This window comes from Chlamydotis macqueenii, chromosome 5 (genome assembly GCF_036417535.1).
Source record: "Chlamydotis macqueenii isolate bChlMac1 chromosome 5, bChlMac1.mat, whole genome shotgun sequence".
NCBI classification, from domain to species: domain Eukaryota; kingdom Metazoa; phylum Chordata; class Aves; order Otidiformes; family Otididae; genus Chlamydotis; species Chlamydotis macqueenii.
In genome coordinates this window covers 37,124,280-37,146,734 of record NC_141560.1, presented here as the reverse complement: position 1 = coordinate 37,146,734, position 22,455 = coordinate 37,124,280, and the positions used below count along the sequence as shown (strand labels likewise).

General features: G+C 44.1%; 3 protein-coding genes across 8 annotated transcripts in view; 1 reads left to right on the top strand and 2 right to left on the bottom strand.

Moving 5' to 3' along the window:
* ZFYVE26 (zinc finger FYVE-type containing 26) overlaps positions 1–4,098 on the bottom strand; it is a 51,167-nt gene extending 47,069 nt beyond the window's left edge. For 5 of the 6 annotated variants that reach the window (XM_086747933.1, XM_086747934.1, XM_086747936.1 and 2 more), the window contains exons 1-4: positions 3,968–4,098; positions 3,299–3,522; positions 1,708–1,786; positions 781–870 (exon numbers count right to left, since the gene is read on the bottom strand). In XM_086747933.1, the coding sequence (XP_086604059.1) occupies positions 781–870; positions 1,708–1,786; positions 3,299–3,489 (360 nt within the window). In that variant the 5' untranslated portion in view covers positions 3,490–3,522; positions 3,968–4,098. Of the gene's footprint in view, positions 1–780; positions 871–1,707; positions 1,787–3,298; positions 3,523–3,967 lie in introns of those variants that run through there. The other variant, XM_086747938.1, reaches the window with a different exon arrangement.
* An 805-nt stretch (positions 4,099–4,903) lies between these two features.
* Positions 4,904–9,655, top strand: LOC104475142 (galectin-related protein A). The gene is made up of 5 exons (XM_010128686.2): positions 4,904–5,076; positions 7,369–7,457; positions 8,233–8,407; positions 8,762–8,946; positions 9,474–9,655. The coding sequence occupies exons 1-4, from the start codon at positions 5,053–5,055 to the stop codon at positions 8,903–8,905; spliced, it is 432 nt and encodes a 143-aa protein (XP_010126988.1). The 5' UTR covers positions 4,904–5,052; the 3' UTR covers positions 8,906–8,946; positions 9,474–9,655.
* A 274-nt stretch (positions 9,656–9,929) lies between these two features.
* On the bottom strand, positions 9,930–20,999 carry PLEK2 (pleckstrin 2). The gene is made up of 9 exons (XM_010128684.2): positions 20,822–20,999; positions 18,079–18,243; positions 16,900–17,081; positions 16,085–16,176; positions 15,575–15,762; positions 14,973–15,074; positions 13,509–13,592; positions 12,287–12,365; positions 9,930–11,247 (listed from the first exon to the last, which is right to left on the bottom strand). Exons 1-9 carry the CDS (start codon positions 20,867–20,869, stop codon positions 11,120–11,122), a joined length of 1,068 nt encoding a protein of 355 aa, XP_010126986.1. The 5' UTR covers positions 20,870–20,999; the 3' UTR covers positions 9,930–11,119.
* Between the last annotated feature and the right edge of the window lie 1,456 nt (positions 21,000–22,455).

Below are 22,455 nucleotides of genomic sequence, written 5' to 3'. Positions count from 1 at the left end.
CTTCGTAAGTCAGTAAGAGCATGATGCTTAGTGTCCACTCTTCTCATTTTTTTTTATCCTGCTTTTCCAGATTCATACCATCTATCTACCAACTGCATCACCCTCATCAACATTATTTTTTCAAACTTGGTTAAGACTGAACAATAGCTTCAGAAGCCATCTCATGGACTTCTTTCTCAAGCAACAATAATTTTTCTTGCTAACAGAAACAAAGCCACAATTACAGAACTAGGAAAGGGAAAACAAGCAAACAACAACAAAAAAACCCCAATTAGCTCTCCCAGTAAGGGGTGGGATGGTAACAATGTCAGTAATAATAGTACAGCAGCCAAAAACTTCCAGGAAGAGGGCAAAGGGGTGCAGAGGAGATTAAAATCAAGATCTTAGGAGGAAGAAAAAGAAAATACAATACTTTTAAGATGTGCTGGCTGACTATGGTTTACTCTGGCTCATAGTGGGTTTTAGCTTTATGATTACTAAAGATGCCTACAGATACAAGACTGTGGCAAGTAGCTGCAGTCAGGACTGAAGTCCAAGCTATGTAGAAAAGCTTGTTCCTTGCCTGCCTACAGCTTGCTCCCTAGCCAGAGAAATCACTTGCAGGCACATCGGATTAACTTCAGAAAAGGACCTGAATTACAGTCTCTTTCAGTTGCATAAAAGACTAATAACACATTAGTACTTCAGGCGGTCAAGATAGCAGGAAGCATTAACTTTGCTCCTGATAGAGTTGGACATTCTGCATAACCAACAAGAAGCAGAGCATACTAAGTAGCTCACCTTTAGGACTTCCTCAGAGACATCTCTCTGTAGTTCTTCCAAGAATAATAAAAAGTCAGTTTCTCTCCGAAGAACAACTGGCATAGTTTTCTGAAACAATGTAAGAGAATGGAAAAGACATTAGCCAATAAAACTGTTATTTATTCACATTATCATATAAACCTAATCTTAGCTATTTCATTAACATTTTGAGGCAGATTGAAATATCTTTCTGAAGATACCTAATTCTCAATTAAAGGCTATTCCACAATTAGGTTCTGCTCCTGCACCAGTGGATTCCATTTATCTACACATTTGGAAACAAAGACAAGTGTCACTTTGTCAGGAGTTACAATCCCATCAATCAGAGACACCTTTCCTCAGCAGGTGAAGAAAAAAACCCAAGTCTAAGTAGTGACGAGAACAAATTATTTTTTTTAAAAAATATGATCACATATCCTAGTGTATTAATTTTTTAAAAAGAGGAAAAAAAAATAGTTTCTCCTTTACTCATGAAACATACCACACCTGTCTGTCTGAAAACAGCAATATAGCAAGCACATCCCTCACTATCTAAAGTTTATGAAGAATTGTCTGAGCTATTTCATCTTTAAGGTAAGAAAGGTGCTACACAAATGCAGAAGTCAATACACTCATGTTTTCCATTTACAGAAATGCTCAATGTTAAAAATACAACTTCAATCACCTAAACAACAACAAAAATCTCAATTTTTCTCTCCAGTGTGGAGAACATTAACAGTTGTTTCTTGACAAGTTTGTTAAAAACAAAAGCAACGCACCTTTCCAGCTACCTTGAGAACTTATTTCCATGAAAGGCAGGACAGTCTCTAATTTAAATAAGCACCAAGGCAGAGTTTTTGCACTTGGAAGTCAGCTAGAAGTCAGAGCTATAAGTTGCACTTGGAAGTCAGCTAGATGTTTCTGTACCTGATTCCTGGCAAGCCATTTTTCCAGCACAAGAAGCCAAAGCCATACAGTTCTCCAAGGGCTAGAATTCTGTCCACATCTACAAAAGCAATAAGCATGTACACTGAATTATACAAGGTCATTCCCATCTCTGAGATCCTGGAAAACACTGTCAGAGGTCATTTTGATTTCTGTACTTCTTTGTGTAAAACAAAACCAAAGATGACTAAATAGCTGAAGACAAGTCAGATGGGAAGAGAATGCAGAGAAACCAGAATATTGGTACTACTTGCACATTAACTCAATGATTTCTGCTGTGAGAAGAACTGCTTTTAGATCAGACAGATACCAACACTACTTACTGCCACAGCTCTTTGCTTCAAAACAATGAAATTTAGTTCTGGTCTAAAGTTCAGTCTGTATAACCCTATTTGAGCACTTCAGCAGATTTCTTTGAAAGCTGACTGCTTGCCAAACAGTGCTATTTCCTGTTCTGCCTAGACTACTTAAAAAAATGAAACTAAGTTTTAGGTCACAGGAGCACAAGTGCAGCTCTAAAACTGTTTGCAGTCCAAACTAAAAAAAAAAAAAGTAATGTACTAATTAAACAAAGAATATTTCTAATTTCCATCAGCTTTTCAGAAGCTCCAGTACTTATACACATATACACTTATACACATATTCCAAAACCTGCACAGTTGGGGAACATATTCAGTACTGTCAGAGGGAGTAGGAAAAAGTACAAGATAGTTTATTGGCCTTTAAAAATCTCAACACTGCTAACTAAAGCCTTTAGATGTGATAGCCCAATGATCAAAGATAAAATGATCATAAATGCTTATGTCTCACATGGCCATTAGCATTATTCATCTAACCATGTGCACACCTTCAGACTCCTTTTAATTGCTGTACATGTACACTATTCCTTAGAACCTTTACCAAAATGTTACACAAATTTTAATGTGAAAAAGTATGATCATCTGCTGGGAGAGGGGGAATACCAATGTTCCCTGAAGTGCTATAAAGTCACTTTTCATATGCACCCACCTGAAAAGCAGAGATCAACACTAACCAAGATTGAGTAAAACCAACGCCATTTCAAAATCCAGTGCAAGACAAATAAGAAATCAATAGCATGATTTGAATTTTCCAGAGTTTAAGTTCTTAGAAATGTCAAGGTCTTTCGACAGCTCAAAACAAGAGAACATTTTAAATAACTACAGTGCTGATCTTAGTGGTTGCATTTCTAAATTAACCAAAGTTTAGTGTCAAAGGAATGTAATTTCAGGAGTTGTTGCTTCTCCTTCTCATCCTTCAGTAAAATCTAATAAAATCAATTCAGAAATGCTTCCCAATAGTTTTAAGCTTGTATCAATCACTATGTCAACTGCATAAATGAACACAGCTCATTACCCCAGTGGGCTGGGCAGCCTGCTAAGTGCTTGGGTGGTGATAGATGTCAACGTTCAGATACCAGCACATCTAGATGCACTCAAGACACCTCAGCACTGAAGCAAGTGCTATTTCCCAGATTCCACCTGTCTTAACTGAATTAATTGCTCCTCCTCATGTCATACCCAGGCCTACTGAACCAAAACAGTACCTTACTTACCTAACTCCCACAGGACAAGCTACCAGAGCCTGAAGAATTGCTTCCACCTTCTCGCGGCCATCCTCATGCCACTGGCTCAGCTGAGACACACAGGCCTGTGCAAGCTCCCAGTCTCCATGCCGTATGCACTCGCAGAAAAACCCAAAGAGCCGCTCCAGAGAGACCTCTTCTTCATTTCCAAAAGAATGCATCTTCCCAGGACCAGCAGGCGACCTGGGGCAGGGCTACACGCGAGGGCAGATGCCGTGAGGGCGCTCTGAGGACCATCGCACTCCCGATTTCTTCTTCGCAGTGACAGCGCGTCCCGGGGCAAGGACAGGTGGAGAGCCAAGGCCAAGCGTCAAGGGGCTTCTTCCCACAGAGGCGGGGGGGGTGGTAAGGCGACAACAGGCACCGCGGGCTGACAACGGGGCTGCCGCTCAGCCTTGACCGCCCCGGGGGGGGCGGCCTGCGGGGTGCCCAGCGGCCTGCGGGGTGCTCCCGGCACTCCCCACCGCCACACGAGCTCCCAGGCCGCCCGTCCCGGCGGGGAAGGACTGTCTTTGCGTGCGGGGGCGGCCGCTCGCTCCGAGTCGCACGCTGTACCGCGCACCCACCCACGGCCTCGCCCTCCCTCCGCAAGGCCCGGCCCGGCAGCCTCCGGGCCCGTCCTGGCGCGGCCCGCGTTACCTGGAGGGGCAGGAAACGGCCTCCCCGGCGGCGCTGGGCTCTACTCCACCGCACCAGCAACACCACGCCTCGCCGCCGCCATCTTGGGCACTGCCTCAGCTGACCGCGCCGCCGGGCGGGCACGCGGGAGGCGCCCGCCCATTGGCCGAGCTGGCGCAGAATGTAAATAAACCGCCATCTTTCTTTGGGGCGCCTGACGCCGCTTCAGGAACGCGGGCAGCGCAAGCCCCGCCCTCCCCGCTGACCGCGCCTGTCTCCGCCCATCGCCCCGCCCCGCGGCCTCCTCTTAACTCACTCCAGCTCCGCCCCGTGCTCGGGCCTCCCGTGGTTCTGATTGGCTTGTGCCTGAAGCTCCGCCCCCTGGCACGCAGTGGGGCAGCCCCGCTGCCCGAGGGCGGGAGGGGGCTGTGAGGGGGTGGAGGATGTGGGATGTTCCTGATCTGGGGTGAGGAGTGTCAGAGGGGATGCTGTGTATACGTAAATTATATACCCCTACATACACACATATAGAGAGACGTATACATATAGGGGTATATACATATGTGTGTGTATTTACCCCTTGTGTAGGTGTATAACCCCATATGTATACCTCAGTCTGTAGATACAGTTCTATGTAGGGATATATATTGTATTTACCCCTTTGAGAGAGGACAGAAACGGTATCTAAATAAATGACATGTTACTTATATATATTACATGTACAAATACAGTGTGTTAGGCACACACACATGATTTTGAATACTTCTATAAAAAACATATAGGTAATAGATACAGATACAGATACAGACATAGGCTCACCATGCGCTCCCCTGTGGGGCGGCGGGGGCCCCCCACCCCAGGGTCCCCCTGCTTTCTCACCCACACTGGCACCCTTATTTGTGAGCTTCCCTTGGCAGGACGAGGCGTGGAGGGCTGTGACTCAGCTGCTCGGCTGGGTGGTGTCCAGCTGGTGTTTGGCAGAGATAAGCCCCCCACAACATCCTCCCTTTATTCTGGGCTTTTTGTTTGTTTTTGTCCTGACACACAAACCAAAAATTCCTCCGGGGACTGCTGTGGCGGAGGCAAGTGTAAGAGGCAGAGCGGTGATGACAGAGGAGAGGTGTCTCAAAGTAAGTGACCGAGCGAGTACCCGGGGCTCCTGAGCAGAAAATATGGGAAGGGGGCTACGTCCATGTGCACGTGCTGGGACCCACCGATAAACCGTGTAAGATGCTGAAGGAGTTTGTACCATCACCTCCTACAGCATCCTGAGTATTTTTCATCTGTACTGTCAACTCAATGTGAGCAGAGAAATGGTGTGTGGGCAGTCACGCCTCTGAACTTACTTCAGCTGCGCAGGACAAGCTGTCAGTGTTGAAACATGTGGCTGTCGTTTGATCAATTCAGTTCTGATTTTCTGTGCCTTTAATGAATGTGCTTAATATCGTGCAGCTCTGTGCAAACAGTTTCTCAACATGCACTTTCAATTTGGGGTACTGTTTTTCGTTTCATCTCTTGTGTAGGCAAGGAAGGAGCTTTATGGGACACAGGACCTATATGAGGATGGAGTTCATTTAGCATGGGATCTTTTATGCCTATTACTCACTCTCTAATTGCTTTATCCAATTTAAAGTATCTCCTTACCATCAGACTCCTTACTTCAGGAGCTGCTCCCTCATGAAAGACATCTCAGGTGGTTGACACTTTTCTTCTCTTAAAAAGTTCAAAACATACCTGCTGGAGTCACTTGTCCACTCCTGCATGGGTAAATTTACTTCAATAACAATTAGCAGTAGTGCTGTCATTTTTGAGGGCATTTTTAAATTAATTTCTTCCAATATTGGCCTTGTTAGGAATTACATGTTTATTGGTACATCTGTGAAGCTGTAAGGGTGGCTGGATGTAAATGTCAAGGTGGAAAATAAATTGTTTAAAGTCATGTTAGCAGAAGATATTGAGTATAGGCATTGACTGTGGAGAATAGGCAAAAGATTTTTCACCTTTAATTTCTGTGTCCGTTAAGCAAGCTGGCATTCAGTAATTTAAAAGCCTAACATTGGTTATATTTTCCAAAATTTAAAAATATGTATGAAATACATGTAGCAACTTACACTTGAATGGAAGTCCATTTATTGTGAACAGAAGTCTGTGGGTTCCCATACTGATGTAGTGCTTCTCATAGTCAAAATACTAAATTGTGTGTATATTGTGCAGGTCTTCTAGCAGAAAATGTCAGAATTTTTGCCTTGGAACACTGGAACGACAAAGCGCTTTTTATCTACAATAAAGTCTGCTGTGCAGTGCCTTGGAATATTATCAGTGTTATGCAAATTGCTAATAACACCTCGTGTTTTAGAGCAGCTTCTCTCTAAGTGGCTCTGGATAGAGAGTGATTACACGGTAACATGTAGTACTCTGGCATTTACATTTTAAAGCCATTTTTGAAACTGAAGCCTCAAAACGTCCCTACCACTTGTTTCCAAGCTATGTCTTTTATTTTTCCCATGTCAGCCATCACCTGTATTAGTTTATCCACTGACAGTTGAAGCTGTTACAGAATTACTTGGAGCAAGTAAATGTAGCTCTGATCTTTGGGTGGTGTTTGCAGCTACAGGTCTCTGTGAACATGACAAAAGTAGATTCACTGAGAAGCCATCTTCTGGCTTTGGAAAAGGGACAGAGACAGGTGTGACTGGGATCAGCTGTGAGGGCACGGTTGCCTTTCTGTCAGCTTGGAGCGGTGGGGCAGCATCTATGCTGGGTTGTGCTCTTATGGTGCAGGACAGAGACTACCTGGCCCAGTGTAAAGCCTGCTGGTGCCAGGCTGGCCTACCAAAATCTGGCAACAAATTTAAGCTGGCAGAGTCCGTTCACACTGAGTCTGCGCTCTGCATCATGCTGCTGCAAAGCTTTTGTTCTGCTGCATGAAGCGCTGCAGCAAGGTTTATTGTGTCATTTGGCCACAGCAGCCATCACCGGCTCGCCCCAGGTGTGTCAGCTGTCTGGGTCCTGTCCCTTGGGAGACGTGTGGGTCACTGCAGCCGCAACACCTGCTCTGGTCTTGGGGAGTGGCTGCTCGTCCCAGGGCCACCTGAGGCATGCCGTCAGGGTCCTCAGTCACGCATATCAGTCAGATGGAGCACCGACAGCAGCCACTCATCTAACTGACAGCAGTTTTGGCCATAACCTGCCTGCCGGAGCCGGCAGTCCTGTCAGGCTGTTCGGTTATGGCGGCCCTCTTGCTCACCACAGGTACAAGAACTGACAGAATTTATATCAAGAAGTATTTTAGGCCAGAAATATTTTTAAGTTCTTTTGTACATGTAAAAATAAAATCAAGCTATATGAGGTGACCAAAGCAGCCGTTAAAGCCGGTTTACCCATGGCATGACCTACCACAGTGTTTTCACTGTTCCCCGCAGGTGGAGCAGTATGTTGGTGAAATTAAAGGTGGCCTGAGACCAGCCATGAAACTCACAGTCATAGGGGTGGTACACTCCAACCCCAAGAGGTAGGTGAAGAGGCTGGTGGGGGCTTTACCCCTCCCATATCCCCATGCTCCTACCTGTCTTCTAAATTCAGATGATTTCTTGAGGGTCTGTGCTCTTCCGGGGGAAAAAAAAGTAATATAGATTCATAATTTACAGCTCTATTTAATTTTCCCGCTCTTAGATTGACATTAAAAGGTGAGAAAGAATTCATTGTTTGGACCTCCTAACTGCCCTGCCAGCGTTTTCTACTCCTTGCCCTTGTGAACCGGAGGGGGCACACAAGGGGCATTTCTCTTCCAGGAAGAGGTGCAATTTTGAACCTGCAATCTCGTTTGTCTGCGGGGGGCTGGAATCAACACCATTTGAAAACTGGTAGTTTTGGCGCAGGAGGTGAAGGTTCATTGCTATTTTTAGTTTGGAAGACAGCAACTGTGCTGTCATTACACTTTTTTGCATCTACAGCTATCGACTCCATTGCAATCAACACTGGTGAAGAGTTTTCCATAACTCACTCATGCTACGAATTGGAATTGGCTCATCTGTAAATGTGTTTGATTCCAGTCACAAGAAAGAGAAAACAGCATCAGAAGTCACTAGCATCCTACCTGGAACCAGAGGAGAAACAAAGACCAACCTGTTCTAATCCCTTTCTGCAGCTTTTAAGCCTGTGCACAGTCCCATGTTTCAGTCTGACAAGAAATTAATAGCTGTCTCTAGGGTTTATAGGCTCCTGGTGTGCTCACCATGTCCTTTCACATTTCTGAAAGTCCCAGCCATTTAATTGGGTTTTTTCAGCTTTTCAGTGACTCTTCTCTGTGATCCAGTGGATGCAAACAAAGATGTTGGGCTGTTATTTACAGTTAACTTTAGTGACAAAACCATCACCCGAAATGCACGAATTGCTGGGAAATGGGGAAGAGAAGAGAAGACTATTCCCTACTTTCCATTTACAGCAGGCGACACATTTAAGGTAATTTTGCGGGTACTACGATTAAGGTGGAGAAAAGGGAGGGAGAAAGGCTGAAGGCTACATATACAATCACAAATAGCTAACTATTGAAATTGACAGGTTAACTAGTCTAGTGCGGCACAGAGAGCAACAGTTCAAGCCCTGATGGGAGAGATCCATTCCTTTCTCTAGTCTTAGTGAGAGAAGTCACTATAAGGAGCTTTACAGTATCATCTCAGCAGAGAGTAGGTTATTAGCGGCATTTCATAAGAACTAGTAGACTTTGTGCATCACTATCCCCATCACGTGGGGTTCTAAGTCCATGCTGGGGAAATCAGCTCTGCCACTTGTCTCCTCTGTCCTTTTCCATTGCAGATGGAGCTCTTATGTGAGCACCAGCAAATACGAGTCTTGCTTGATGGACGGCAGCTCTGTGATTTCACTCACCGCATTCAGCCCCTGAATTTGGTGAAAGCTTTGCAGATCTCGGGGGACGTCAAGCTTACCAAAGTGGCTTGAAAAAAAGGAGACTACAATATCACCAGAGGACAGAGGCAAATGTACTTTATCCTGTCTGAGAAGTGTGTTATCTTTTTCCCCTGACTGATTCTGGAGAGTGGGAACTGTATCTTTTTCATTTACTGATGTGTTTGAAATATACACTTTTTTTTTTTTCTCATACACACCCAGCAATTGCAGACCTATGTCTGGTCTATGTAAATCAGAGGCCTTTGCTGAGATATTTTCTTGGCCTCCCAAACTGCAAGAGTTATGATGCTACGCAGTATCTCACACTCTCATGGTCCCCCAACCCCCAGGCATGCCAGCTGGTGGAGGCTGGTCCTCTGCAGTGGGGTGGCTGTTACCCTTGTGAAAAGAACTAGGCAATAAGCAGGTGGTGGAACTGAGAAAAGAGAAGCAGAAGATTGCCTTATAAGTGAATAAGGGAGTCTGGTGGGCCCCAGAAAGGCTCATGTTATCAGGAGGGAATTGCTTTTCCTGGAAGCTCTGCTCAGTCAGCACAAAGTCGTTTGTGCTTCCCAGTACAGAGCAATAAATGCCTTACCACCTTCTCTATCTCTTGCAGGTAGTGTTCTCGTGAATTGAAAGGTTTCAACAGCTGTGGATTTCACAGTCTTCTCTGGACCAGCCCTAGGAAATGGTATCTGTCACTGAAACTGCATTGCCCATTTCTTGTATCTCATTAAAACTGCATCTTTGCTGGCAAACTTCTGTACCAGCTCTGTTAAATATCTGAATGTAGGTTGAGTGTTGTGGTGTTATTTCGTTGATGTAGATTTAGAAAAAAAGTCCTAAATACATGGCTATTCTAAGATATATATAAGGTTATATCATAGCTGCTGTTTTTGGCTCTGTTATGATTGGTTGGGTATAACACAGGATAAAGGGAAAGTTTCTAGATGAAGAGACTTTTTATCAGTACATAACTTGGAGAATAAAAAATCTGCAAAGACATGGTTCTGTGGATAGAGGGCTATCAAATTCCTCTGTGACCTCAGGAAAGATATATAGCATGCTGTGTTCAGAGGGCTTTTGGAGGCTCTGCAGAGTCTGGCTTTCAGATACAAGAACTCAGATAACACGTGACATTTTAAGAAAATAGTATTTCAGCAGGCTGGTTGGGTCTTTTAATCATTTCATACATTCCATTCTACCCTCTGGTGTTGCAGAGATTGTCTCAGTTACTATATAAATCTAAATTTACAGTGGATGAAACCATTGTTTTCATATACTCAAACTGCCCTCTGAGAACAATCATGTCTAAAGAACACAGGAGATTCAAATGCACTGAACTTTTAAAAATATGTAATGATACCAAAGTCAAGTTTACTAGACAAAAATTGAGAAATTTAGTGGCTTAAAATAGAAAAAGCAATAGTCAGAACTGCTATTAGAGCTCTCATTCCCAATGGTACTTCACATAAATGGACTTATGGTGATAATCAGGAGGAAAACTCTTGCTTTTATGGTTGAGTGATTTCTTCCAGTATATTCAGCACCAGTGATTGTCTGGAACAACTGCCACTGGTCTGATTTGATACTCAGGTTCCTGTACTGCTATGGGCCATTACTAGCATAAGAAAAATCTTTATAGTGCAGAGGAGGATCCTTTGGTCTTTTCCTGCCTAACAGAGAACCAAATGGCAGAGCAGATGGATGGACAGAAAGACTCCTGGTTTGTTTCACAATAGTGATTATCCTGGCAGCTGCATTGTGGCTTAGCACAAGACTGTTGTGGTATACCCAGAAAGGCAGCCTCAGACACCAGGACCTTTTATGACTTTGATTCAGTCAATCTTAACCAATTAAGTTTATAAGCCCCTTTACAAAGGGAAAGGAGCAAGACATTTCTGCTTTGGGATAAAGCACAACCTGGATCTGTCAGATATAGACTGAATACATGTACAAAAGAATTATTTTCTTCCATCTTGGAATAGTATATCTTATTGTTTCCTTGTAAAGACCCATTTGTCTGTATCCACCTGTTGTCTTTTGTCTCTTAGTTAGATGGTAAGTTCTTGGTGGGGAATTATTCTGAACCTCTGTGACTCCTAGGCACCTGGGATGCTGGTCTGCCAGGAATTGCTAGGTGGCATGGTGATACAAGTAACAAATATAGACTATCTAAGGGAAAACCAACACTCCCAGACAATGAAAGCAGGAAACTTGGTCACAAATGTGACTATTCATTTGACATGGGGTCCACCTTACTCATGTCAGTGGTTTGATTGCCTCAATCCACTGTGCTCGCTCTGCCTTGGAGCTGGCCTGGATATAATAATGAACGTCATTTTTTGTGATGATTTTGAAGAGGTTGCCTTGCACGTTGCCCTTCACTCCTGCAAAGAAAAAAAATATGACAGATCAGGAAGGTGCACAGGTAAATGCTTTGTGGCAGATAGGAAGCTTCATAGAGACTAATTTTAATTTAGTACATTAGGGTACCAGACCTTTCCATTTCACTGTGGATAAGACATCTAAAGCTCTTGTGTCTTTGATTTCCCTTCTGTAAAATAAAGATATAGTACAGACACCCCTCACATAGACTGTATGAACTACTGTGTACTATGCTTTCTATATAAAATAGCCACTGTTTAGATGGAAAGTCTTACTTGAGTTATATGATGGAGGGGTGAACTCCCTGCCAGTTTGTGCAGTAGATAAGATTTGTTCCTGACAATCTTCAGGTTCCTCTTAGCAAGGAGCTCTACTGTTCATCATGGCCCCCCACTTTGGACTGTATCTTTTTCAGACCCTGTTCTTTTGTCTTTAGAAAGATGCCCCCTATTTGAGATCCACACATTGTGCTTACTGTCATAAAATAAATTGCTTTAACAGTGGAAACACTTATCTGTGACGCCGAGGTTCCAGACAAATGCCTAAGCTAAGCATATTCACTAGCAGAACTGGTTTTTGTATTGCTGTCTTTCTGTCTCCCCTACATTTGGGATCTAGCAGATCAAAAAGGAAAAGGTAACAGCATAAGTATACAGGACAAACAGAAAAGGGATGGCATCAGGGGTGCCTCAAGACTTTGAGTTAAACAACATCCAAAAAGAAAGCGTTTCCTCTTTGTCTGTTAACTCTGAAATATTAATCAGTGTTTTAGGACTGTCTCAGAGGTCATCAGACTGAGAAAAGCTCATAAAAAGGGGAACATCCAAGATATGTGGAAATAACGCTAAAAAAAAAAACCCCTCTGGTATGGACAGCTCAGCAGTGTGGGGATTTTTTGTGATGTGCCTCGTCACTTGCTTGCAAGGGGAGAGGAAAGGCCAGCCTACCTGTGCATATAGCCAGCCAGACAAACCCTCACCCAAAGACTGTATTGCTACGGCATGAATACGTATGTATGAATGTTTAGGGGCTTGTGCTTACCTGCTGGGACTCCGTTGTCCTCCAGAGCTGAGACAAGACAGCCACGAAGAGAAAATCCACCTACTGGCCTGTTTTCTTCCTGCAAAGAAAAAGGAAATTAGGCTTATCTGGAAAATACAATCATGAGAATAATTTCCCAGAGCACATCAATTATTTTTATGGAGGTGGAGTGCCAGTCTTTCCATGTCACAAGAGAAGTCAATTAAGACATGTAATTAAACGCATTACTATGTTGTTTCAGTCTCAGATGTTTTTCTGTTGTAGCTGGAAATGGTGGAGATCAATTAAAAGCACAAGCGTAGGCTAACAATCACATTTCAAACTTATGGATAGTCTTATCAATAACAACAATTTTATTAAAAAAATAAATAATTATGCAAGTTTTTTTGTTTGCTGCTTTTCACTGAGACTGTATGGGAAACATTTTTCTGTTTTCACTAGTAGGCTGGCTCTCTTGTCTGATCTTCGGGTTCTGCAGTTTGAGTTTATAGCACTACAAGCATGAGTTGCAGTGCAAAAAAAAAAAGAAACCCACAAAGAAACAAGCAACAAAAAAGGAACCAGCTCCATAAGCTTTTTTTCACTGTTATATTGTTTGTATTTTCTTTAGAAGTCACACAAAGCATTTCTATACATGTTTTTTTAGCAACTTGTTGGGCTTTGTGGTACCCTATGCATCTGGGGCTGATGGATCCATAAACCCTTCTGGGTTGCTCACATTGATTGTTATATCCATTAAGATAAATTCTATTCCATGAGCAAGTTTACAACTGAGTAGCAGAAATTCCTATAGACACTTTGGCATCAAGGAAAGCCTATTCAATGTTGGAATAAGAATGTAAAAAAATCCCAGTAGCAGTATTACCCTCAAGGAGTGGGATGTCAGTCTGGAAAGATCAGAGCCGAGGAAGAATTCCTGCGGGAACATGGTCCTAAACTGTGTGGGTACAGCAGAAGACCAATCCCAAGATGACTGCTGCCCCTTTGCTAAGGAAAAGGAATCTCACTGGGGAAAAGACAGGAGGGAAGATGCAGGAATAGAAAATCCTACAAGGATAACCTCCCAGGGTAAGGCCAGAGAGGTTTTATTCCCTGGGAAATGGGTAGAGGAACTCAGACTGAGATTTGTGTGAGAGAAACATGTATAGCATAATTGTGTTTTCATTATAATGTTTAGATCTGTAAGAGTATTTCTGGGTGTAGTAATTTCCCACTCACATACCTTAGTGGGGTCATAGTAGTGCAAAAAAGCAGGATCAGCTCTCAAAACAAATCTCCTCACCTTCCAGTTTTTCCGCTTGTGCCCCTGCAAAACAGAAGAATTAAAGTTACCACCAGTAAATACCTCCTGCAATGGCCATTTTCCTGCAGGCTGCAGGGGAGACCTAAATAGTACTGAAAAAAAAGAGGTTTTGGAGCCAACAGAGAAAAATCTTTTCTGTAATCCTAGTTACAGCCAGGATTTCCTGCTTAACATCCTTCTTCATACATTGATAATTCCTCTCTCCTTCCTTGTACTAAGAACCAAGAAAGCAGAGTGACAGGACCAGGTGATTACGTACCTGATTGCTGCTCTTAATTTCAGATTAAATAGGGGTCTTGGATTAAAAAACAATGCTGCGTGTGCTCTGAGGGGATTATGTGAGGTCCTTTTGCAGCTCTTCAGTCTTTCCTCCCAGCCCTCTCAGCTGCTGACGGTGCAGGGCAGCACTGCAAGCCTGTGCCAGGCCCTGAGAGCATCCCCCGGCTCCTGGAGGTTTGGTGCTGGGGCTCAGGGCCAGCCTAGGGCTGCCCCTTACTGCTGCTGACCATGGGGAGAGGCTCCTGGGCAGCTCTCATGTCCTGTGGTGATGGGGGGGTGCTGGCCTCCCAGCCCCATGGGGATCCTTCAGCATTCATCTCCTGGCACCCAGCCCCCCGCCAGCCCTCACTGCACCCTGGCAGCTGGAGAAGGGAGGGCTGAGGAGCATCTGATGTTCCAATTTGCACAAGACAAAAATTGTAGCTCAGTGTACAAAGCTCCAGAGTAGAAATGTGGCCATGGGGTGCAGGTGGGGTTCCCTCTGCAGGTACCTGTGTTATACTTTGAAACAGCGTGACTGATCCTCATTTTGTTCGTAGCAAGGGTCAGAAACTAAATCTTGCAGACTAAAGGTGATCCTGTAAACAATTCCTGCCAAGAGGTAATTGTGCCCAAAGAAAATGTGTCTCACCACACAAGAGCATCCATGTGTACATGAGGGACTGTCCACTGGTAAATGTCCACTTCATGCTAAAGTCAATCTACTCAGCTTTGAAATTTGTCTGTGGCCAGCAGAACATCACAGCTGCCCACACGACCCGGATGGGATAGGTTAAACCAGAGAAACAGTGGATCTGCTTGGAAGTTAATTTAACACTTCTGGTGGGATTTAGAGTTTGTGTGGGACTTTTAATACTATTTTATACCTTTCAGAATACTCTCAATATACAGAGAATATCCAATTAATCCTGCCTGAGCAGCAAGTTCCATAGCTCACGTCTTTATAACTAGATGCTCTTCACCACTACTAGTACTGACAGGCAAATTAGCTCTGCTGGCAGCAACTCTCCAGTCATGCCTGTGTAAATCACATTTATTCTCTAGGAAGACCTAAGAGCTGCCATTTTTCTTGTTTCCCAGTGAAAGTTCAAAGACTGTATTTACCTGTTTCACTAAGAATCCTTGCTTCACAATTGTGCCACTTAATTCGGAGATGTTGAATTGTAGCTCTTCCTTGGAACTGATATTTTTCTTATTGCTCTCAGCCTGCAAATAGGGAAAAGATGGTTTCACTTTTCTTTTTAATCTACACACACTTTTAAGTACAAAGTTCTGCATTTTATTGTCCTTGATCTGTTTTTAGCTCATATATCCCGAGTAAATTCTACTCTGTAGCCCTGCTGCTCAGCTTTGTAAGTCTGAGATTTACAAGCTGTAAAGCCTACACGTGCGCTGTGGCCTTGAGTCTTAGCATAACTACAGCATGGCCTCTGTTAAATGTAGACACAGCACTGCACTCGAGGAACACACCTCTTTTAATGCCTAATTATCTAATTTGTAGATCCCTCCCTATCCACATAGCTCTTTGTTGACAGCAAAAGTGCAAGCATAAGCACTATTAAAAGCCTAGAGCTGCTCCTTCTGTGTTTACTCTCATAGCCTGCATATTTTGCCTTTGGTTGCCTGCTGTGCATGTCCCCTTTACCACAGCCCCAAATCAAGTGAGGGGCAGAGGAGGTGCCTCTGTTGGCAGCTGCATCACTTACAAACATGTACAGCGCAGTGGAGTCATCAAGGAACTGCTCAGAGAGGTCGCTGTAGCGTGTGGCCTCAGTGCTGCGGGCTCCCACGGGCTTGATGAAATTCTCGTCCATCAGCATGGATGCCAGGGTGACGGCCTCGAATCGTGACACAGCAAAGCTATTGGAGATGAGCCAGTCCACCAGGGAAGAACCTGCAGGGAGAAAGGCAGCTCTCATACCTAGACAATGTGCTCTTCCAAGGTGAGACAGATGGTCTCTTGCCACAGAGGTCTTCATTTGCCGAAACATTTTGGCACCATCACACTCTTGATGAAGTGCAACGTTGACCAAAAGTGTGGGGTCCAATGTGTGCTTCCATATAGCCAAAGAGCAAGAGAGAAAGGTGTTGGAGAGCTTGGCTGCACCACTACTTTCCACTGGGCCACAACTGATCCCACCGTGAAGGAAAGCTCCCTTCCCTCTGCAACGTGCCGTATCAGATGTGAGGAAGCTCTTTGCCTGCGGCAGGTGTACCTGTGAAGGTCTCTTTGTATCTGTTGCCTTGCTCCAAGTTGTGGGTCAGCTTAATTCCAGTACTGCTGTCAGACATTCTCTCCACTATGTGGCTGTAAAAGAGAACACAGGACAACATCAGTAGAATAGAAAGACAGATAGAAATTACAGCATACTTCTGTCAGTGCCTGGGATGTCCTAATGGTGACCAACATAAAGATGGGAAGCAGCCTAGATACTCCCCCAGAAGTTTTATCCTAAGTATGGTATAGGAAAACTTTATTCTCCCAATAGCAGCGCTAAACAAGTATCTTTCAATTTAAAGCACTTCAAACTGAGCTATAGTCAGCCTCCATTTACGTTCTCAACACAAATCAAATTAAGGTAATTTTTCTGTTTGTTAATCATTTCTCTGTTTCCTCTTGTTTAACATGATGCACCTTAAAAATCTTAGCCTGGATTCCGGCTATCAGCTTTGAAAGCTCTCCAACATGGCATGAACAATCTCATTGCTTAGTCTTTCCCTGACATTTCATCTTCTGAGGTAATACATCTCCCCAATGAGAACCTTTGCAGCTGACTAGGAAGGTCTTCAAGCCAGCAGTGAGGTGCCTGTGCAGAACCCACACACTCCCACAAAATGATGGTCAGGAAAAAGTGCATTCCTGTGCTGTGGCAAAAGTATGTGCAAACCTAGGGCAGAGAAGCCAGTTTAGAGGCTCCTGGCCACATAGGAGTGAATCTCTGCAGACAGGAGCTTCCCTTGACCCACTCCATCCATCAGCTCAGGCGCTTTGCAAACTACAGCAATAGCAGGAGAAACCACATAGACTTACTGGAGGCTGATATTCTCTAGTAGTTTGAAAGAGTTCTTCATTCTGTGAAGCTCTTGTACCTGTACTGGGTGACCAGCATGAATAGCTCCAGTGATGTCCAAAGCCCAAGAGTCTCGCTCCTCCCTGGAGCAACATTCAAGGAAATAGTCTGTGTTGGTTTTTGTCTTTAGTTTGATGAGTAGCTGTGGAGAAAGAAGGGCAAAGCAGTAACATCATTTACCTATTGTCCTCCACTTGCATTTTGCTTCTTTTGGCACTGGCCCAAGTGACCCAAGTAAGTCTTATCTGGCATCCCACCTAAGCAGTAGAGAGCCATTCTTGACCAGAAGCATAGTGGGCACAACTCTGGGGGGTTTTTTTTTGGTTCCTCTTCACCCCAGTCCCTGAGTTTTCAGTTCCAAGCATGGTTTGCATGCATGGAGCTTGTGGTACATAAAAGAGAGCAGACCACCCAGATACTGGATTACATAGGAGTGTGCTGCTGACTGTGGAGCTTGACACATCCAGATCTCCAGTTTGCCAGCAAATAGAAATTCTCACTAGGCTCTTCTGACATGAGAAGCACTGAAATAGTCAGCAATTGATGGAGTCATTTCCCTTCTGGCCCCACTGAGGAAGTCTGCATTGCCACTACCCACGGGTGAGCAGAGAAGCGCAGGAGGCACTTTCCCTTCCAAAGCTCTCTTGCTGGAAACTTTCCACAGCAGGGACGTCCCTTTGGTGAGGGAGAAGGGAGTCTGACCTGGCTGCCCAGGGGTGCCTTGTGGACACAGCCAGGGTTTAAGACAACTACCAGAGATAAGTTTCCTTTTTTCCCCATCCTTCTCAGATTTTATTGAGCTGTTTGTTTCCTCCCTCCACACACTGTTGGGCTGACGTATTTGCATTTATTCCTCCCACTGTGTGTTCAGGGGTGGGTTGTTCGTGGTGGTTTTTTTTTTTGTTAATGGCTCTGTCTCAGATTTGGGCACAGGGAACAGCAAAGACACAATGAGTGAGTTTATTGCTTATCCTGGTTATACTGCTAACGGCATCTCGCTTTTGGCTGAGCCTAATTCTGGAAACACATACTCCAGTGATATGGTTGCCATAATCAAAGAAGTCAGGAGGAGAGGAAAAATCTAGGGAGAAGTTAGAAAGTGAACATCGCTTGGAAGAGATATATTTTTCCAGTCATACCGGTCTGTTCTCATATTCCAGGCATGGACAAGTAATAGTGCAGCCATCCAAAAGGATCCGGCCCTTTGGAGAAGGCTCCTTCTTGCCTCCTTCAATTTTGTAGTACAGCAGCTTATCCTGAAGCAGAACGAACCATCTCACTTTCCAGTTACGAACAATATGTCCCTAGAGGAGAAGAAATCCACACAGCTAACTTTAACACAAGCATTGAGAAATTACTATATTTTCTTTTTTTAGGGAGGTGAAAATATCATTAACTAATAGGAAACCGTATGAAAAGAAACTCAAGAAGTCATCATGAGTTCTGTTCTCCCTGAAATACACATTTTTAGTAACAAAATAGCATAGCTCCATCACTGTAAAGTCATGGAGCAATTGAAAGGTGCTTTGCTCTTTCTCCAGCTAGGACATCTTTGCTGGTGAGAATTGTTTCTTGCAAAAGCTCACATGAATTATCTCAAAGAGCTGTCAAATACGTGCACACCTGCCTGCTGACAGCACCAGGCAGGAACAGGGCTAAATCCGAAGTGCGCGAAAAACTTGGAGACAAACTCCTCCTCTCCAGTGACCCTGGGTGGCATTTCATGTGCTTCCTTCTCGGTCACTTTGATGGGGCTGTAGGTGGCAAGTGGTTGTGAGGGCACTTTGCTGGGTGGATTGGCTTTTCCTTACAACCCCTTTTACTGCTAATGAGCGCTTTATTTCTATCCTACCGGCCTCTGATTTCCTGGGCTAAAACATTCCCTGTTCTACTGTTTCCTGTAAAGGAAATACACTTTTTAACAGCAAAAGATCAAATGAAGGCTGCTGTTGAATGCCTCCTGGGTTATACCAGAATACAGACAAATCCTCTTCTTCCCTCTCTGCACACAGCCCCCGGCTGTCTTTGGCCCAGCTGTGCAGAAGAGCAAACCGAGGCGGGCTGGCACCGACAGGCTCAGTCCTGTCTGACGGCGTCAGGTCCAGCTTTGCAGCGCGGGGAGCTGCCTTGCATTTCTACAGGCAGTGGAGAAGCACCGGGGAGAGGAAGCTTGACACCTGGGAGAGGGTGGGCATAGCTAGAAGAAAGGAACATGCAAGGTCCAGTTGTGGCAGGAATCAAAGCTCATTAATTCTCTGAGTAAAGGGGAAAACCAGCAATCTCCAAGAAAAGGTGGGGTAATGAGTCTCTAAAATCCAGGGCACTTTAGAACTAATGTCTTCTAGTCTATAATAAACAAAATTTATCTAACTTAGGTTTGTTCTCTCCTTCTCTTTGCCTTCTTCAGTGTTTTTTTTTCACATATTTTAAAGTCCCTTTGCCATTTTTCGTGAGAGTATGTTCTTTGCTATGGCTCTTTTCTTTCCTTCATGAAGATTTCCTCTTTTTCAGGAAATTGCCTTACCTTTTTTTCTTTATCTTCCACACATTTACTTTATAATACACTACAATACATAATTCAGTCATTTATAATACATTTAGATCATCTCGTTGCTTCTACTCTCATCTTAAGAAAGCTCTGTTTTCTTTAGCTGATCCCACCCCTTCCTCATTTTTTTCCTCTGGATCCCTTGTTTCCTTCTCCCTCAGTTCCTTTAGTCATCTTCTTTGTGGTCTCCTTCCTATCACACCGTGTATCTCAGTGGTGTTGTACAGACTGTTGGCAGTTACAGCTCAGTGTGCTGCCGATAACCTGTTCCTCTCACACACTTGGCGCCTTGGCTTCCCATCTTGAATTCAGTAGTCACTTAAGAGCCGCAAAATACAACTGTAGCCCAGACAGGAGAGCAGGAGCTGGAATGGCTTTGCCCTCCCTGCAGAAGGGAGGATGAGGAACAGCTTGGGCCATGCAGCCCTTCTCTGCGTAGAGCACGGTTTCATGTGGCCGGCGGCTGCTCCTGACCAGGATTACCTTCATGTTAGCACCAGAAGCACTGCCACGTACTGTAGAAAAGCATTTCCCAAGGCGTGGCAAAGCTTTGAACAAACCTTTGAATCACATTTTTTGTGTGCAGTCAAGGACCATTCAGTCATTGAGACAGGGTCTTGGTAATTAAAGCAGCTTATGTCCCTCACTAAGTTGCAGTCTTGTGTCCCATAGGACTGACTTGGTCCTATAGAGAGAAGTGTTGGAATGACTGAAAGCTGTGACACCATCTTTCAGCTCTTTTCTCCACATTTTCGCTAAAATTTTATTATAATGCAACTTGAGGGGTGTGGAAGAAAGAAGTTATTTCAAATACATTTCTACATTTGCATTGCTCTGATCCCCTTCAAAAAGGATATTCTGTTCTACATTCTCTCATATGAAATGGGAAACCCTGCTCAGCTGGGTTGTAAAGAAGGCACAAACTGTCATAAGAGACTGTCAAAACATCTTCCCTCTCTCCATCCTCGCATGGCCACTTCCGCTGCTGCCACGTAGCTGTTTGCCAGGTATTTTTTTTTACAGAGTAAAAGTAAGTACAGGCATACTGGCTTTCTGATACCTGAGTAATTCTGATGGCTAATTCACTTTCCTCTGGGTAAATGTTAACACAGGCAAACTTGAGGGAGGGTAGCAAACACCTGCAGTTCCTGCAGCTCCCCCGGCAGGCATCTGCATAGACCTGGAGGAGCACCTTTCCCAGGAGCAGGCAGGAGCCCCTCAAACCCAGCACCCAACGGGCTGTCTCACCACGAGCCCTGGCTCGATCTGGCCCCTGCTCAGGGGCTGCTTCCACGTCTGAGCAGAACTGCACAAAGAGGAACCGGAGCACTTACCCGTTTGACGAGGAAGCCCTCCTTCAGGACTCCAGCTCCTTCCTGCATCGTGGCCAGCGGGGAAAAGAGCCGAGCCCCCGCCGAGAAGCGCCCGAGCCCTGGCAGCCTGTCCCCCTGCACACGATTTGTTTAAGAAAGCTCATTTTTCTTTGCTCCCCTCCTCCTCCAAAGTGACGCAGTCTCCCTTCCCTGTTTTTTTCTCCCTCTCTTCCTACCTATGAGACATTAGTTAAACATTGAGCTGGCTCTGATACATTACCTGCCCTCCGGGAAGTAAAACAAAGGGAAGTCTAAAAAGGATCTCAAAAGAATTTCACACAACTCAGAATAGCAAAAAACCACTACCAAATGAGTTGGCCTATATAAGCAACCCCATGATGACAAATCAGGTGTTGAATGGGACAGAGAAGCAGAATTATAACACTGCATCCCTCAAAACTTCAGACTAATCAACTCTACTGCTACAGATCAGAACACACTAAGAGCAACACATCAAATATTATGATTGCAAGGAGACTTTTACAAACCTTAAAATAATTTATTTTGCTAGAAACTTATTTTACCGAAGAAGCCCCGAAGCACCTAAAAGCCTACTCTACTTTCAGTGACCTCCGCATATATAAATCAAGATTCTGAACTTAGTATCCCAAATCCCTACGTAAGCACCTGTCTGGGCTTTTAGTAAAGCATTCTGATCAATGATCACTGTGCAGTGACCTCTTGTAACTCCCAAACACCTCTGAAACAGAGTGCCTTTTTGGGTCTGAATAGGGGCTTAGATGTTTATTGCATTTTTTAAGACTTTGGCCATAACACATTCATTTGATTGATAGATTTATCAAATTTTGTCCTGATGAAATACACCAGTACTAGTATTTTGGCCAGAGCTGCTGTTGAGAAGTAATAGCCTTTGCTGGGCTGTTAGCATTCCCTGACTTGTATCAAAAGTAAGTTGATATATGTGGGCAGAGCTAGGGGCTGCGATAAGAAACACAACGTGCACTATAACAAATAAACAAAAGCCCTTGTTGCTATGTAAAAAGAGAGTCCAGAGTTCAACAAGACAAAGTGACTCAAGTATCTCTCAGGCTTTGCACACCAGATCAGATTACTGGTCACACTTTCATGTACCGAGGAAAAGGAACAAACATAATTTCTTTATAGTATTTTTTTCTTGATACTATTTTTATAACGTTTAGCAAGGAAGAGCAAGGCACTGGAGAATTCAAACCTGACAATGTACTGGAGATGACCCAGAGAACAGTCCTGCAGAGATCATGAGAAATACAATGAGTGACTGAATGCTACTTGAAGTTAGAAAAATCAGTTGCTGTATAAAAAGAAAGCATGCTGGCTGAGATTTCAATAGCAGCCCGCTCATATGGAAGTTACCTGCGTGGTTCCTGCTGTACTCCCTTTGACGCTTTGGAAGAGGCAGGCAGCCATGAGGCAACTGGCAGCGTAAGTCATATCCCAGTTGTGTCTGCTCTTCAGTCCACCTAAAGTGAGTACTGCAAGTTGAGCAGAACATCTAGAAGAGTATTTTTTTTCTGTAGGTACGTAGCATTTTCAAAGATATCAGTGGAATTTTTTGTATTTTTTTTTTTATATTATTGTGGCCTTTAAGCAGAAAT

Coding starts and splice junctions, on each gene's coding strand:
- PLEK2 (XM_010128684.2), bottom strand. CDS start 20,869: ATGCAGGAAGGAGCTGGAGTCCTGAAGGAGGGCTTCCTCGTCAAACGG. Junction 16,177..16,899: donor CTAGAGAATATCAGCCTCCA/GTAAGTCTATGT, acceptor TCTCTTTTACAG/CCACATAGTGGAGAGAATGT. Junction 12,366..13,508: donor ACTACTATGACCCCACTAAG/GTATGTGAGTGG, acceptor TTTTCTTTGCAG/GAAGAAAACAGGCCAGTAGG.
- LOC104475142 (XM_010128686.2), top strand. CDS start 5,053: ATGACAGAGGAGAGGTGTCTCAAA. Junction 7,458..8,232: donor GTACACTCCAACCCCAAGAG/GTAGGTGAAGAG, acceptor GGGTTTTTTCAG/CTTTTCAGTGACTCTTCTCT. Junction 8,408..8,761: donor CAGCAGGCGACACATTTAAG/GTAATTTTGCGG, acceptor TTTCCATTGCAG/ATGGAGCTCTTATGTGAGCA.